A 16,278-nucleotide genomic window follows, 5' to 3' on the forward strand; every position below is an offset into this window, starting at 1 on the left:
TGGGAGTCTAGAGGAGAGACTGCTGGCACATCAAACCAGGGCCATCATTTTTGCAGAAGTGAGAGAGAAAGCTTGAGGTGGGATCTGGGCCCAAAACAGACAGACAGATAAACACACACACACGCGCGCGCAAGCGCATGCTCGCACACATACATATAGAAAACCGTTGCTAAATTGGATGTCTCTCCCTTGTTCTGTCCTGTTTTTACCCTTCACATTGACACAAACTGTTAAAATGAGTATGTCCTTATCAAAGCTTAACCGAAGAGTTCTTAAAAAGGGTGTTTAAAAAATCATTTGTTTAGTTTGGGAGGTCTTTTCATTAAAGATGCTTGTAAACAGCTGGACTGTGAATTATTGAATGGAGCATATCAGAATTTCCAGTCCAAGCAGGGCTCGAGAGGACAGGCTGAGACTGACAAATGAGGAAGTCTTCCAGACATGAAAAAAAAAAAAAACGCACTCCAACATCCCATGTATAAACACCAGAACATCCGTTTCTGGCAGTGCGGGTCAGTTTCATCACGTTCTTCAACGGTCTGCTTTTCAAAGGAACTGAGAGGATGCTGGAGGTACAGCGGACACAGAGAGAGACCTAGGCCCAAGCAACTTTGTATGACTACTATTCAGTGGTACGGTACACTGCCAAGTGGGAAGACAATTGAAAAACAAAACAAAACAAAACAAAACCCCACCCAGTGGTATTTTTTGTGGGAAATAACATCAGTCAGCTTGTCATAACTGAGCTGTTTGAGGTTTGTATCATACCAAGGCAGAGCGGGACGGGGTAATTCCATCTCCTAACCGGTCCTGGCATGCAGGTGATGTGTGCATTTCCCTGGAGAAGATAAGAAAAGTGAACGTAAAGAAATTGCCAATTTAAGATAATGTGCCAAGTGTGAAAACCTGGATTATTGCATGCTATTGAAGAATAAAGATGTTTCAGATTACTCTAATATGATTTAGAGAGCACAAAGTTTAGATCCACTGTGAGCTCTCGTTGGTGAAGTGATGATCTTCTTTTTAAGGGAATTAGAACAGTTAGAAAATTGCTTCAAAGGTGACAGTTTTATATCAAGAATGAAGTTTTTAGTTGTCCAGAATAACCCATGCAGTGCTTAATAAGAACTCCGAGATATCTTATTGGTTGTAATCTCCCGTGAACAGAGCCTATCAGTGCCCGCGGGGTGTTCTCTGTAATTTGCTCGTGGGTCTGTATTAATCATAGTGGACATCAATAAAATGATCCCCCAAGATGACAACTGGTAATAAGGTGGAATAATTCCGTGGAAGTCTAATATTCTGGATTCTACAGTAATGATTCTCAACGAGAAAGGATGAGAGCGAGATAAGAATGCAGAGGGAGAGAGAGAGAGACGGAGAGGGTGTTGTATGGATGTATCAAAAGATGGATGTATGAAAGGACTGTGTGTGCGTGTGTGTGTGAGAGAGAGAGAGAGAGAGAGAGAGCGAGAGAGAGAAGGAGAAAGAGAGTTCTCTTACCTGTAGGGAGTAACCTTGTTCACACTGAAACTGTACCACATCTCCCACCATGTAGCGGTCGCCCATTTTAATCCCATAGGTGGGAGTCTGAGGTTCGGGACATGAATCCAGGCCAATGGCTGTGGAAACATTGAGAAAATAACACAATAATACACCACAGATGTGGGTTAGGTTTGTTTTTTTTCCCACCAATGGACTGATCTAGAATTTGAGGAAATTCAAAATAATTCTCTTTGAGGCTGTCTCAGTTCTTTTCTGAACCTGTCTTTTGATGAGGTCCACAGGAATGTGAGTTTAGATACTGAAATAAATAAATATTTTTCATAGAAATACAAAGAGAAACAAGAAGAGACAGAGAGAAAGGTACACAAATAGAGGTGGGGTTGCATATGGTTGGCCGAAAAAACACAAAGGCAACAAAAGACAGACAATGGAAACATATGAAATACATATGAAGCATATTAACATATGATACATATGACACATATGAAACATATGAAAAGCCCATATGAAATGGGCTACTTAGTGTGTCATGGGCAGATGGAGAAATACTTAAAGGTCTGTCAGAGATCAGGATGGTACAGATCAAATGACACATCACGCTGTCACTTCTCCAAATCACAGATAACAAAAAATAAATAAATAAAATAAACTTCATAATCTGTTTCATATTTCTAATTCACACAGAAACAAAAAAAAAAAAAAATGAAGAACAGAAATTAAGGGAACAGACATAACCTAGCCATGCATAAAAGATTACCCCCCCTCTCTATAACTATGCCCAATTAATGGGAGCTGGACATAAACCAAAAGGCTGTTGGCAAAGACATCCAAAAAAGGACTATAAAACGACAAACCATGAAATGTCCTAAAATGAAGGTCAAGCTCCAAACAAAACCCACTTACTCTGTCCGTGTAGGCTCATTGTACCTTGCCCCCCCCCCCCCCCCCCTTTAATTGTACCATTTCACTGCTTGACAAATTCCGCCAGTGCGATATTCAGATGGGTTCAGATTTGATCTGATTCGCTGAAAATGAAAAGTCATGGGAGACGGAATGACCTGCTGTGTTTTAATAAGCGGGGATATGGCTCTGAGAGACATAACATATGCTTCTCATCAGAATTTTCATGATGAAATTGAAGTTTCTCGGCCAGAGTCCACCCCGCGTTAGCGTTATCTGCTAGCGTCCTAGGTGCACTGCCAAACAGAGGGGATTAGTGGAAGAGAATTGCCAGGAGAAACCAGTGAATTGGCATTTACCTGTGTACTCCAGGTGGAAGCCTGCCGCAGATACGCTGATGTCCGACACAAAGTTCAGGTACAGGTTATTAGAAGTGCTGTTCAGCAGTTGCGGGATGGTGGTACCTTCAGGAAAGATGCAAAGCAGTATGATCAATATGACAAACATCAATATTTCAAACATTCGCGTTCATTCAGAGGTCAAACCTGAGTGTATATTTAAATATTTAAACACAGCATGCACACACACAGACACAGACACAGACACACACACACACACACGCACACACACATATTGCCAGATTAAAGAGTGTTTTTATATCTTAATAGTTGCAAATAATTTTTTTAATAATTTAATGATTTAATGATTTCATTTAATGAATTTTCTGTCTGCCAGAGAAATTCGACCGTCCTGCTTTTCCCTAGTGTCTCCACTCCTCTGAGGGCAGCATTCAATTACCGTCCATTTTTCTCATCCTTAAATCTTCACCCGGCCAGAGACATAAACTTTAGCCTGTCTGGCCTGGTCCACGGTGCATCAATGATTCTTTGTCGGTCACACAGCGCCTGCTGCAACCATATGACTTCCCACTCATCCACTGCCCAACCCTGTCCCTAAAAGCCATTGTCCTGCCGGCCAGGGATGACAGCCTGACAAATTTGGGCCATCGACACACTCCTGCCAGTGCCTCTAATCAAAACCCTAGCATAGCAGCTGGGCAGTGCTTTACACACATATCCTTATCTGACCTGTGGAATGAGTCAGTCATCCTAAAAGGAACACACGGAGCCACACTGTTTGCCGTTTAGATTACTGTAAAGAAGGAGGGAGGGGGAGAGAGTACGTCTTAATCCTGTTTGTCGTTAAGTGTTTCAAAGGCATTTCATGAAAAATCGAGGGCAGTGACTCTCTTAATTTTGGCCTTTGGCCTTGACTAAGTCAGTTAATGGCCATTTACTTTTGCTCTTGAATCCATTTTTGTAACCACAGACAGTGATGCGAATCTAAATGATATCGAACACATTCTAACATCCAGCTCCTGTAGATCTGTAGCGAGGACGCAGGGGAGAGAGTGGCTAATCTAACGTAACTTGACAAAAAACAAAAACACCGACACATACAGTGTCAATGGGAGTGCCAAGCGTTGAGTAGAGTATAAGAAAACTTCTGTGGTAGAAGAGTTAAACATTACCTGAATAACTGCCCAATCTTGGGGCATTGTTGTCTGCTCCATCATAGAAATCTAGGGAATCCCAGTTGTGTTCAGTGGCAAAGCTCACCACTTGAATCTAAAGGGGAAAAAATAGTGAAGAAGACCAAAAAAAAAAAAAAAAAAAAAAGAAGGAGAAGAAAAAAGGAAAGAGAGATCCATGCTGAGTACCGTTGTTGATACGTGAGTCTATTTTCATCAAACAACCAGAAAAGGAATGTCAGGGAGGGTCAAGCAAACATCTGGTGGCTAACTTCACCAACTTTTGAAACATAATTATAAAACCAAAAGAATGAGGAGTCAGAATGAGACACAGACAGGAGTCAAAAAGGAAAAAGAAAAATGCTGCCACTGTTTCTAAATTAAACATTGGCATTATACATAATTAATCAGATATTAAGAATTCCCTTTATTGAAGTTTTAGCTTTTCACACTGCCGATACTTCTAATCTCAAATATTTGATTCGGGGAACTTCAAACGAGCTCACTTGGATTCCGGCTCCCTCTGGCACTGAGACCTTCCACACACAATTGAGATTGTTGTCATAGGGCTCAGGGTAACCTGGGGACAGGATGGTCCCTTTTCGTGCTGACAGAACCCCTCCACAAGGCACTGTGAGAAACAGAGAGAGACAGAGAGAGGACATGTTCAAACAGAGCGACTGGACTGAGTATGGACCCAGTAACACACATCACAAACCACACAGTCTTTTCTGCCCACCCAGAGAAACGGTGAGTTCAGTGTCCCCACAGATACAGTGAATTGTCAGGTTATGGTGAGGACGCTATGAACACTGTGTAAGTGTGTAGAATTTATAAGTAGTATTTAAAAATACTACACACTGGCAGTGACTATGATCAGTATGTGTGCTGAATAATAATAGTGTTTAATGTATCATAACTTGTTTTAAAAAGCATCGCCTTTCTAAAGCAACAAATCAATGCAGAGAAAGTTTTGGCATTCACTTGTCAGGGGATGTCAAAGTCTTTGCCTGCCCGCAAACCAATGGATCGTCAGCTTTAACTAGTCCCATGTGGTAGAAGTCTTCCCTTTAAATCTATTGTTTCCTTCAAATACCATTCGGAGTTAAAAAAAAAAGAAAGAAAGAAAGAAAGAAAGAAAGAAAGAAAAATGTCTCTGCTAGCCTGATTTAGAAAAACAAATAGCGAAGAGCATCACAGTTGGAATCTTGGACATACTTCAACTCTTCCCTTAACTGCGTTATGATGCATCACTTAGCCCCCCCGAGACATTTATTTACAAAAAAAAAAAAAAAGATACACACAATAATGGTACTAGCCAGATGAAATTAAGCATAAGAGACCATGCTGTCGCTGGCAAGCGACAAGAAAGGAATGGACGTAAGTAAATAATGAACCATTGCGTAGTTCTGGCGTAATGGTTTACAGAGGGCCTTATGGACCAAGCCCAAGTCCAAATTAGTGTCCTTTATCACCTACTGTATGTCTGTCCCACCTTGTAAAACACATTAAAAAATGACAATGGAAAAATAAAAATGTCAGAGGCTTGTAAAGAAAGCATGACATTTTGCCTTTTTTTCCCCAGTGGACAGGCCAGGTTAAGCAATTTTCTCCTGTTTGTTGAGAGCCTGCCAACTATTGTCTTCGGCGCGGTAAGAGGCCGGAGTGAAGATCTGTCAATAAGGAAAGGGGGGGGGCTTGTATCTGACGCCGCCAGGACAGATATTTTCCCTCTTTGTCCGATGCTATCTGTCAAGGACAGGGGGGATAATCTACAGGTCAAAGCCAATCACGGTGTTTAAACAGCTAAAAGCAGGTAGAAAAATGATGAGTGACGACTTACACAGGCCCTTGTCTATTCAAGCAAGGTAGAGAGAGAGCGAGAGAGAGAAGAGGGAGGGAGGGAAAAACAGGATATAGAGGAGGGTTCAATATATCTGTGTCAGATGCTTAAATTATTGAACAAATTCACTTCTCAGCAATTTCAGACTCATTCATATTTTACCACTGATATATAGAAAGCAGCGTTGTGCTCAGGTAATCAAGAGGAGTTTTTTTTTATCGGAATCCTGACCTGTCAGCTGGAAAACTGTGTGTTGAGGAGAGAAAATGAGACAAGGGCCAGGCTCCTGTTGTGCTGTAAGCACATGAGAGGTATGGGGTGGAATCCAGTCTTGTCATGAACAGACATGGTAATGTCTTATGTATTTAATATGAAGTCTGAGAGGTTTTGGCAGGCCATATATAAGAGCATATATAATATAATATAAAATAATGTAATATAATATAATATAAATTCTCTCTCTTTCTCTCTCTCTATATTTATGTATATATGTGTATATGTGTGTGTGTATATATATATATATGTATGTATGTATATACTGTGTACACATACACACACACACACACATACACGCAGAGACACACACATTTTTTCCCCACCTGCTTGAAGACTTAGATCTTGATAAAACCTTCTGGCATAAAGCCAAAAATAAAGTTTTTCATTTTACATTTGAAATGAGGAAAAATATGCCACGAAAAATTTCAGTGATAGTTAACCAACACTCCAACTCTCCGAACCTGCCTTTAATAAGAGAGTATGGAACAAAAAGCTAAGAACACAAAAAAAAATGAGAGCAGCACATAAAAGGCTTGGCATGCTGTCAGCAGTAGTAAGCCAGGAAGCACAGATTCGAAAAGAGACATAACTGTCAACTGATGAGCAAAAGACTGCTAGAGTAAGGAGAGAAAGTGAACAGTAACATAGCACACACAAAGAGAGTGAGAGAGAGAGAGAGAGAGAGAGAGAGAGAGAGAGAGAGAGAGGGAGAGAGGGAGAGAAAGTCTGCATACTCATCAGGACTCCTCACACCTCCGCTTCACGCTCTTTAAACCTGACTGTGCTTCCAAAGGGAAACATTCTGCCTGTTTGCATTAAGAGACTATGACTTTGTGCAAGCCTCAGCTAAGCTGAACCTGGCCCTGCTTCTGTGTGCTAGCTCACGCAGACCTGCTTATCACCTCAGCTCACCTATGAAATACAACACAGATAACCAATCAACGCCGAGGGTTCAGTCTCACGCACTGAAGCGCCCCGCGCACGTGCTTCCTCCACGATAACGGTAATGGCCACGGTGAAGCAGACAGAGAGAATAATGCTCATTCATACACCGTCAGTCTGCTTACACTGGAATATAATAATATAAGCTTTTATTCTGGCTGACGGGTTGTTTTGGATTTGACGACGGGATTGGCACCCCCCCCCCGACCCGGCACTCACCCACGCAAGTAGGCAGCGAGTCATTCCACTGCGCCAGGGCGTCGGGCACCGTCTCGCAGCGGATGGCGCTGGAGCCGTGCAGCGTGTAGCCGGGGTTGCACTCGAACGTCACCAAGGCGCCCACGGCGAAGTCGTTTCCGATCCGTCTGCCAAAGCGGGGCTCTGGCACGGAGCTGCACTGAGTGGCACTGGTCCTGGGAACAGCTGCGGAGAGCAGACACATGTTGAGAACATGCGTTACGAGAGAGAGACGAGCCAAACGACTATAGCAAATAACGAAAAACTGAATCACACCGCGAGATCCATTTTGTCCTCTTTCTCTTGTCTTTTATTGATACGCTGTGATTTGATTAGGGAAAGCCAAAATGTGGCAGTCTGGTAATCAACTTGGTGGGAGCGCTTGAATTTGACCAGACTTGTTGAACGAGTGAGTGAAAGGGGAAGACAGTAAGGAAGGAAGGGAAGAAGGAAGGAAGGAAGGAGACAGGGTAGACAAGCGGAAGAAGAAGAAGAAGAAGAGGAAAAAAGAGAACGGTTAAGGGAGGAGAAACATCAGATGAGCATCTCAGAAATGTAATTAGCCAACTGTTACAGACGTGTGCTGGTTAGAAACGGCATTATAAGACTCAGATGGGATTTTTCCCTCAACAAAACAATTATGACATCAAATACCTCAAAAAATAGTCTACTATTAACTTTACTCTTAATCCTTTTCACTGTGGTGTACAATTAACACTATTATGTGTGAGTGCATTCTTAACTAAAAGGTGACCATCACTGCACATCCTTGACTAATTTGAAAAGTTGAAGTCACGCAGAAAAGCGTGAGACAGTCTTTGTCGATGCAATGCGCAAATCATTTTCAGTGTTTGTTTTTATCTGCAACTCAAGGTTAGCGGACTCAGCCTTCACACGTCCTCTTCGTTTTTAAGACAAAAGCACTGACTATTTGATGATTTGACTCCAGTGACTGAAATGCTTTCAGTTTTCACTTGTTTTTTTTCTAAGAATATTATGAAACGAAGACACGTAACCCCGTAAAAAGAGAAGCATGTATGTGCGTTGATTCATGCCTTTCGGCCAAGATTCAAATTGGTAGCTGGGTACTTTTTGAAGACTGTATTTAGCAAACCATTAACGACTTTGCACCAAATGAGTGTTGTCTTATTTAATCTCGCTTATACTCTTAAGCCATTGACAAACTTAATGACTTTTGTGTTATGCCTTTGCCCTTATTCCAAACAGTGAGAGATATTGACAAAGAGCACCACACCGTCTTCCAAACCGATCAAGCTGACTCTCTCGGACTCTCTCTCTCAAATATATATGTATATATGTGTGTGTGCATACACACACACACACGTACATATGTGTGTGCATGTGTGTGTGTGTGTATTCTCACAGTGGCAAAGCAGTCTGATACATACATGTCCATACCTTCAGTTCCATTTGATGTTCTATACCTAAACATACCTTAAATCATTAAAAGAAGTTCATTTAGTGTAGTCAGTTTTCATCATGACTAGCACTAACATAACCGGACTTGGTCTTAGGCAAGGAAAGGGCTGTCATTGAGTGTTATGTTTAAAAGCTTTCTAAAAACATAGCTAAGAGTAGAGGACAGAGATCTGAAGTCGAGGTGATGTGAGGGTTTGGACCTTATCCAAATATCCCGAGTCCTTTAGGCAACACTGAATCTACCTTGAATATCAATGTGATAAAACACCGCTGAAAACTGTGTGAGTGAATGTAAAGTTACATGCCATGCATGCAGAGAGCCAGAGGCAGACATCAACCAGACCAGTTCTTACCTGATTAAAATCATGTTCAGGTCATCAAAGTAACCAGTTTCCCAGGAGGCATAAACTGACCCAAACCCCTGTACTCCTAATCTACAATCCAGATTATTCTAAACAGTGAAACACAGTTGGAGCTTACGTTTCTTTCAGAGAAGTATTTATTGAAGCACTAAAACACATAAGACCAGCAGTTTTATATATGAATGAAATACCACCACACCGATAACCCTCACAGTGAACCTCACCATAGACATCAGTTTGTTCTTAAAAGTGCTGGGGACAACAACGGGTTCGACGTGTTCACTTCAGTAAGCCATATGCTGCCCATTGATGTAAACGGCATCCCTTTAAGGATCACCTTCAAAAGCTGCTTGCGCTTTTTATGTATGTTACAATGCTATATAGTGTTTTGAAAGCCACTTAGGACTATACCCGACTCAGAATTTGTCCGTCGAATCGGATTTGGCCGTTCAATACGAATATTAGGCTATTCGTTCCTTTTTTCATATAGGCTAGACTATCTGGCAATCAGAAAATCCACTTGCATAAGTTTGTTATGATTTCGACCACATTAACACACTCAAATGATACAGAATCATGGAGACATACTTTTGAGCATTTAAAAATCGATATAAGACAGCTGCATATGATGCAAGATTTGAATTGCGGCCTATTTGAATTGCCGACAATTAGGCCTAATGTCGGGCTATGGATTTATCGGAATAATGAGACAGGCGGCACACATGTACTTCTGTTTAAATAAAGCTCTCATAGCGGATTTTTTCAGTTTCACTTTAAACATTAACAGTTTAATATAGATTCACGGCGTAGCCCGCTATGAAATAGCTTCTCGTCCTTTAAAGGATAGGCTTAGTAGGCTGTACTTCTCTTTCAACATAATGCGTAAATCTTAAGTGTAAAGGAATAAATAAACAAATTAAACAATTGCAGTTTAAGATTTGAAATATTTAGGATGAAAAGCAAATGTTTGTGTCTTTTTCGATCGCCGCCTAGCTATGCGACTTACCCGTTTCAAGTGGTTTGCCATGTTCAGTGTTGTTGAATGATGAGTGAATTCTTGCATACAGAATTTGCATTTAACTTTGTTAGGGCTGTCCTTCAAAAGTTCGAAATGCCGCCATACGTTAGACTTCTAGTTTACTAACCACTCCATCTCAGGTTTTAGCTTCTCTCATCAGTTAACCACCAGCGCATGTTGTCACGTGGATTTTTTTTTTTATAGCAAGAGCGCCCTGCTAGAATATAAAAATATATTTATGATTCCCCGTATTCATAATTCCTCACTGAAATACCTGTGCATTTTTGTAAGCTTCTGTCTGTTTTATCCCGTTATTTTAATGCACACTGACTGACTGACACACACACACAAAAAAGACTGCTCGACTTGTAGAATCTCAGCTGACTGAGGGGTCTCCGACTGATGATTCGACTTGTCGACTTTTAGAGGGCAGCCCTAAAGTCACTGTCATGTAAAACAATAAAAAGTTATTTGAAAGCCACATAACCGACATGTCTAACTTAGCCTATGTCTGTTAAGCACACCACCTATGCATGTTTTCCCAAATAATAAGACCGACCATGTTAGACCTATGGATCGCTACTCCAAGTCACATCACTGACAGTATAGCTTAACTGTGCACCGAGAATATCTTGCTACGAAACACCACTTAAAGAAAACATCATCAGAACAAACTGACATACAAAAGCACGTTTACAGACCCTAAGAAAAATCAAATAGGCTTTGTGGTAACCAAACGAATCAACCTTTATATGTTTTCTTTTAATTGCTAATTCGTAATTAACCAAAACAACTTCTGAATAAGTTCGTTTTAAGAACGCACATGCATCTTACATAAAAGAGTGCACAGCAGCCACGTAAGTGTTTCGATTTCGATTTACCGATCAGTGAGCATGTTGGGTCTCGCTCTTAATGCCATGATATGACTATGTATCAACGTAATTTTATTCATTATTAGGTTCAACTAACTAAAGGCTTTCTAAAAGTGGTGGGGACGAAATAGGCCACGACAAAAAGTGGTGGGGACATGTCCCCAGCGCAAATGACGCCTATGAACCTCACGCATATGTAAGAGTCACCACAGACAGTAAAGAGAAAGCATTATGATATGATCGAAACACCAGAAACGGTGAAAAAAAAGAAAAATGACAAGAACATGACTGTATAAAAAAGAGTATCTTGTAACTCAGACGCTAAACAAAAAGGATGGATAACTTTTGAGTCTGCATCTTTTTTTCTTTTTTTTTCTCTTCCATTTCGGCACCATTGTGCTAATTTGAAAAATAACGGTCACGGTAATGACATACTGAAATTGTAAACTACTACATAGTTGTTTATTATCTTCTATGCCACTGTCTGCTGTACCAGTTACATTACTGTCATGATTCCTGTGTGGAAGCACATCTCTACAGGCATCGTTTCGTTTCTAACCTGTTGCTGTCATAAATCCGCTGGATAAATGTTGGCATCAATGACACTGAAGGGTGAGACACCGGCATAGATGTAGAAAGAACTTAGGCCTATATGAAGGGTAACAAAACAGGCAGCTCAGAACTAATTAAAACTTCAGCACACACAATTTCATTTTAAGAGGATCTTTTCTTATCGGGTGGTTTTCAAAATCAAGCCTTCTTAATTGACAGAGAGGCAAGATTTGGGGTATCTTAAAATAGCAAACTGTTCAGCACAGAAATAGCTGACAGACACTCCGTTACATACATTTAACACAAAGGGAAATTTCTTTCCTTGACGTTGGGACTATATTTGTCCAAATTTTGATGCCTTTGTTGATACTTCCATGTTTATGCCTAAGTGCACCTATGCTAATGCACATTAGCTTGAGTCTGTTTTTTTTTTTTTCTTTTTTTGGAAAATGTTTAATCTGCAGAGGAAAGTTAAGTGTTCTCACAGCTTCTGAAAGAGTGCAACTCTGTACCACAGCAACTGAGAAATCCTTTGCTTTGAAACAGCTTGTTGGAGCAAAAATAAAAACAAAACTTACCTTGGTACACAAAGTGAAAGCCCTTAGCTGTCTCCGGACCCACGGTCGTGAACTTGATGGTTATTTGGTTTCCCGTGCTCAAGGGCAGTGACTCTCCTAGAAGGAAACAAACCAAAACATAATTAAACAGAAAATATTCTGAACACTGCCTGAACACTATACAGCTTTTTGTTTTTTTTCCATGTGGTCCATCTCCAGATCCTTACATTACCCAGACCACTTAAAAATGGATGCAATGTATGCTTTGGTGTCTTTGTACTTGACAAACTTGAGCAATGATGGCTTTTGATCTCCCCATTCGGTTTCATACAGCTCTTTTAGCTCTTTTACGGCTAATTCCCATGACATGTTGTGTTAACCCAGGATATTAATAACTGCAAAGGAACAGTTTGATAAGACCTTTTTGCCCATTATTGATCATGAACCTCCTTTCATCCTAACTGATCTCTACTAACGGCTTTTCATCTGGCTCCTCTGCAATCAGAAGCGATGAAAAAAAAAAAAATAATAATGTGCACATGCTGAGAACATAATATTTTCTACCATCACACATAAGTACACATGTAGTTTCCACACTGGAGTTTCATGTCTGTGTGCTTAAGTGGGTGCTTACACATGTATGCAGGCACGCACAGACTCACATACACACGCACACACACGCACACACACATTACTTCCACATGTGTGTTGTGTCTGTGTCATAGTAAGAACAGTGGCAGGAGCTAATATGAACCGTTTTTTAGGAATGAAACCTGTCTCTTAGGGATACATTTGAAAACAGACTTGTTTGCTGCAAAACGTTAAAATAGTACAATTTTGGCCTAGTAAATATGTGTGTATGTGAGAGAGAGAGAGAGAGAGAGAAAGAGAGAGAGATGAGATTCTTTGTTTGATGTCTGACCCATACAAACAGTACTGTCTTATGAGGTAGCTGTAGATTACCTGAATGGGAGCCAGACAGAGACGACAGCAGTGGGGACTGCTGGGTAGGCCCATCGTAAATGTCCACCACATCATTCAGAGACGTCTGGAACAAGACAAACTGCCCAAACAAGACTGAAAACAGAGCAAGGGAGAAGGAGAGAGAGAAAGAGAGAGAACTCTTTGTTAAGGGAAAGTTACATGGGTAATATCACTAAAATGACTTTGTGTAATGACAGTGTACTTCTCTGGGCAATTATCTTATTTGTGTTTCAATTTCATAATTCTGGTGAAATGAAAAAAACAACATGGTATTCTTCAGTTAGACTAAAATGTAACATTTGATTAAATTTTGACTTGTATTTAGACTTGCAGAGGACTTCTACTTAGCCACAGGGAAACGAGGTAAACAGAATGAAAAGAAAACAAAGTCAAAGAACCCCCCCCCCCCCCCCCCCCCCCCCCCCCAAATAAATAAATAAATAAATAAATAAATAAATAAAAAGAATAAAATAATTCTCATAGACCTGCTAGCTTTTAAACTTTTCCTCCGGTACGTTTAAGCCAGCATATATTGAGATACTCTTAGACAAAGTAGTAACAACATTACGTGAGTACACCATTATTCTTCATTAGATCAGCAGGTTTAAAACTATGGGGCACTCCTGGAGGTAATAAGCCTTTTTGTTTGTTTAAACAATTGAATTCTCTACCTCTCTGAGACAGTTTTCTTTGTGTTTTCAGTGAAGCGTTTAGTGCTATGCACCAGGCTCCCTTCCTGTCCATCGCACTCACCTTAGCTTCATTTGTTGCCCGTAACTTTGATAACTTAGTTTACAAGTATAACAAGCTGCTCTTTAGTTTCCCCATTCCAAAAAAATTTCCCCGGATCTTTTCTTCACCCAGTGTCTCTTTGCCACCACTCTTTGTGTAAACTGCCTCAGTGTCACTTTGTGATGGGCGTGGACCGTCCGTCCCATTTTGTCAGTCACATAATTTGCAGCCCTTGTTGCGGGGCAGCACCCAGCCCTTAATCTGCATGAGAACCAAAGCCTAGCGATCTATAGTTGAGATCAGTAAAATAAGATTATGCTCTACATTATACAACAGGGCAAAGCAGCAGATGCTGTTGTGTGCTGTGAGGCATCACACAGGGCAGAATGGGTGAGTGGGTGGGTGGCGTGTCATTTTGCAGTTTAGAGGAGGGTGCAGGGAATGTGTTAGTGATCTTAACGACCCTGAAGGGGATTTCGGGTCTGATGGAGGAATCCAATGTGGTTCGGCATTAGCCTTCATCTGATTAGGCACGACCTGCTTACTCATGTTGCAGCCAGATGATCAGAATCCTTGCGTGTAAATTTAACATGAACAAATGAAGGCTTTTCTAGCCCCACAGCTAAAACAGCCACCAAGACGTGTCCCTCGCGAACATGAGTTTAGAGTTAAGATGGTGGTGACTTTAAATGACTATAAGACATTAAGGAGCAATTCGAGAATGTCAAGTTACTGATGATTACTAGACGCAAATTAAAGTTATTCAAGTACAAATTTTCATCCATTTTCTCACGGCCGCTGTTAAATAGAAAAAGAAAAAAAACAAAAAAACAACTCCTGCTACGGATTTGAGGTTCCATGCTGTGTAAACAACTCTACAATAAAAATGAATCATTACTGCCTTGTGTACTACAAGCTGTCTTGCAAAAGTTAGGGGGCCTCTACCTCACCACTGTCACATACACTATGTATGAGCAAGCAGAAAGTGTCCTCATGAATAAATTCCCTTCAAGGATGGAGCAGAGAAACAAAAGACATACATTACGAGCCTGTACAAACTGGGCCATTATTGATGATCTTCGTGTACTCTTGAGGAGCCAACTGGAAAAATATTTCAGAACTCATTACTGCCAGAGACGGGGGGGGGGGGGGGGGGGGTGGTGGACTGTTCCCTTGTGCGTGTGCGATAAGAATGGCAAGGGATGAAAATGCGAAGACTTTGATGTGTCCCCTTAAATTTGCTCATTGCTAAGCTCTTAGCGCAACCAAAGAAAATTACCGGAACTGTATTGGAGAAAAACAACTGCGCTCATCTGAACTTCATAAAATCACCAGTGTACCTTTTACCGAGGGAGACTCTCATGGGAAAAAAAAGCGATCCAGACAGAAAAATTATAGCTGGTTGACCGTGGCTGATCTGTTCCGTATCTAAGATGGAGACCAATGCGATTTAAGGTGGACTCCGGGGAGAATTGTAAACTTTTGGGGTCGTGTTTGAACAGTTTCAAAGTCTGAACTATAATTCACGATGGTTCTGAGCTTTGCCTTAAAGCCAGGGGTTCAAACACCTGTGAAACTAGGTAACTGTTACACATCTGGAGTTTAAGCTCTCATCGTGAAAACAGAACAGATGACACAGCTGCCAAACAAAACCTGTGCATGTTTGAAGCTTCTAAATCTCTTACTGTCTACGGAATGCGTGAGATTTTCATGCACCGCAAAATGGAGTGACATCCTCAATGAGGGCGATGTTTTGTAGGACAGCACAAAAGAGGATTGTTCAAAGTGCGTGTGTGTGTTAGGGTGTATACTTTTAGTGCATCAGTCGTTATGGCTGTTTTGGCAAGCAGGAGCCTGCGTGTTTCGTTTGGCAGTGAATCCAAAGTCCATTTAAAGGCAACTGGGAGGCCTTTTTTTTTGTAACTCTTCATCCCTCATGTAGGTTCCATTCAGGAACCGTGGCAGCAGTTGGCTGATTCCATGACGCACCTCCGTTTTTTTCTTGTTTCTGAAGTGCCCCGGTTTGACCCGACACACATCAGGGCGCATATCTTAAATGAACGGTATAGTCACCAGGAAATCAAAAAAAAGACCTAGCAACGAGTAGTTATGCATCCTTTGTTCAGGTCGAGAAGTATAAAACGAGAGAAGGATTCTTAGGCTTTAAGCACAGTGAAACTCCCAGACACTGATAGACTGTCAGTCATTCCCGACTGGTTCACATGGTAACCTGGTAAAATATAATAATATAATATCAGAAGGTTATGCACTTGTTATTCATTCAGTCCGTGCTTTCAAGCCAGCCTCACTAGAAGGAACTAATACAGTTACAGAGACCTTCAGTTAACTGCACTAGCAAAGAAAGGATAGCAGCGACTGACAGAAAGAGTTATACAATTGCTGCTGTTTAACTTCCTTTCGTGCCCCGTGTCAAGCTATCAGTTTAAAGTGCGACCGTCTCCACAGCTCTGGTTGCTCGTAACCTTCTCGCCCTTGCAAACATCCAAAATGTGCTCACACGCCGTG

The 16,278-nt window shown here is 41.1% G+C and overlaps 1 protein-coding gene across 1 annotated transcript in view; it reads right to left on the reverse strand.

Annotated features, from left to right (window-relative positions):
- csmd3b (CUB and Sushi multiple domains 3b) overlaps positions 1-16,278 on the reverse strand; it is a 346,791-nt gene that overhangs the window by 67,380 nt on the left and 263,133 nt on the right. Inside the window, 8 exon segments of the mRNA XM_030788642.1 lie at positions 769-838; positions 1,504-1,622; positions 2,766-2,870; positions 3,938-4,034; positions 4,444-4,568; positions 7,218-7,421; positions 12,058-12,153; positions 13,000-13,113. Of these exon segments, the coding sequence (XP_030644502.1) occupies positions 769-838; positions 1,504-1,622; positions 2,766-2,870; positions 3,938-4,034; positions 4,444-4,568; positions 7,218-7,421; positions 12,058-12,153; positions 13,000-13,113 (930 nt within the window).

The sequence above is a fragment of the Chanos chanos genome, chromosome 12 (genome assembly GCF_902362185.1).
Source record: "Chanos chanos chromosome 12, fChaCha1.1, whole genome shotgun sequence".
In the NCBI taxonomy this organism is placed as follows: domain Eukaryota; kingdom Metazoa; phylum Chordata; class Actinopteri; order Gonorynchiformes; family Chanidae; genus Chanos; species Chanos chanos.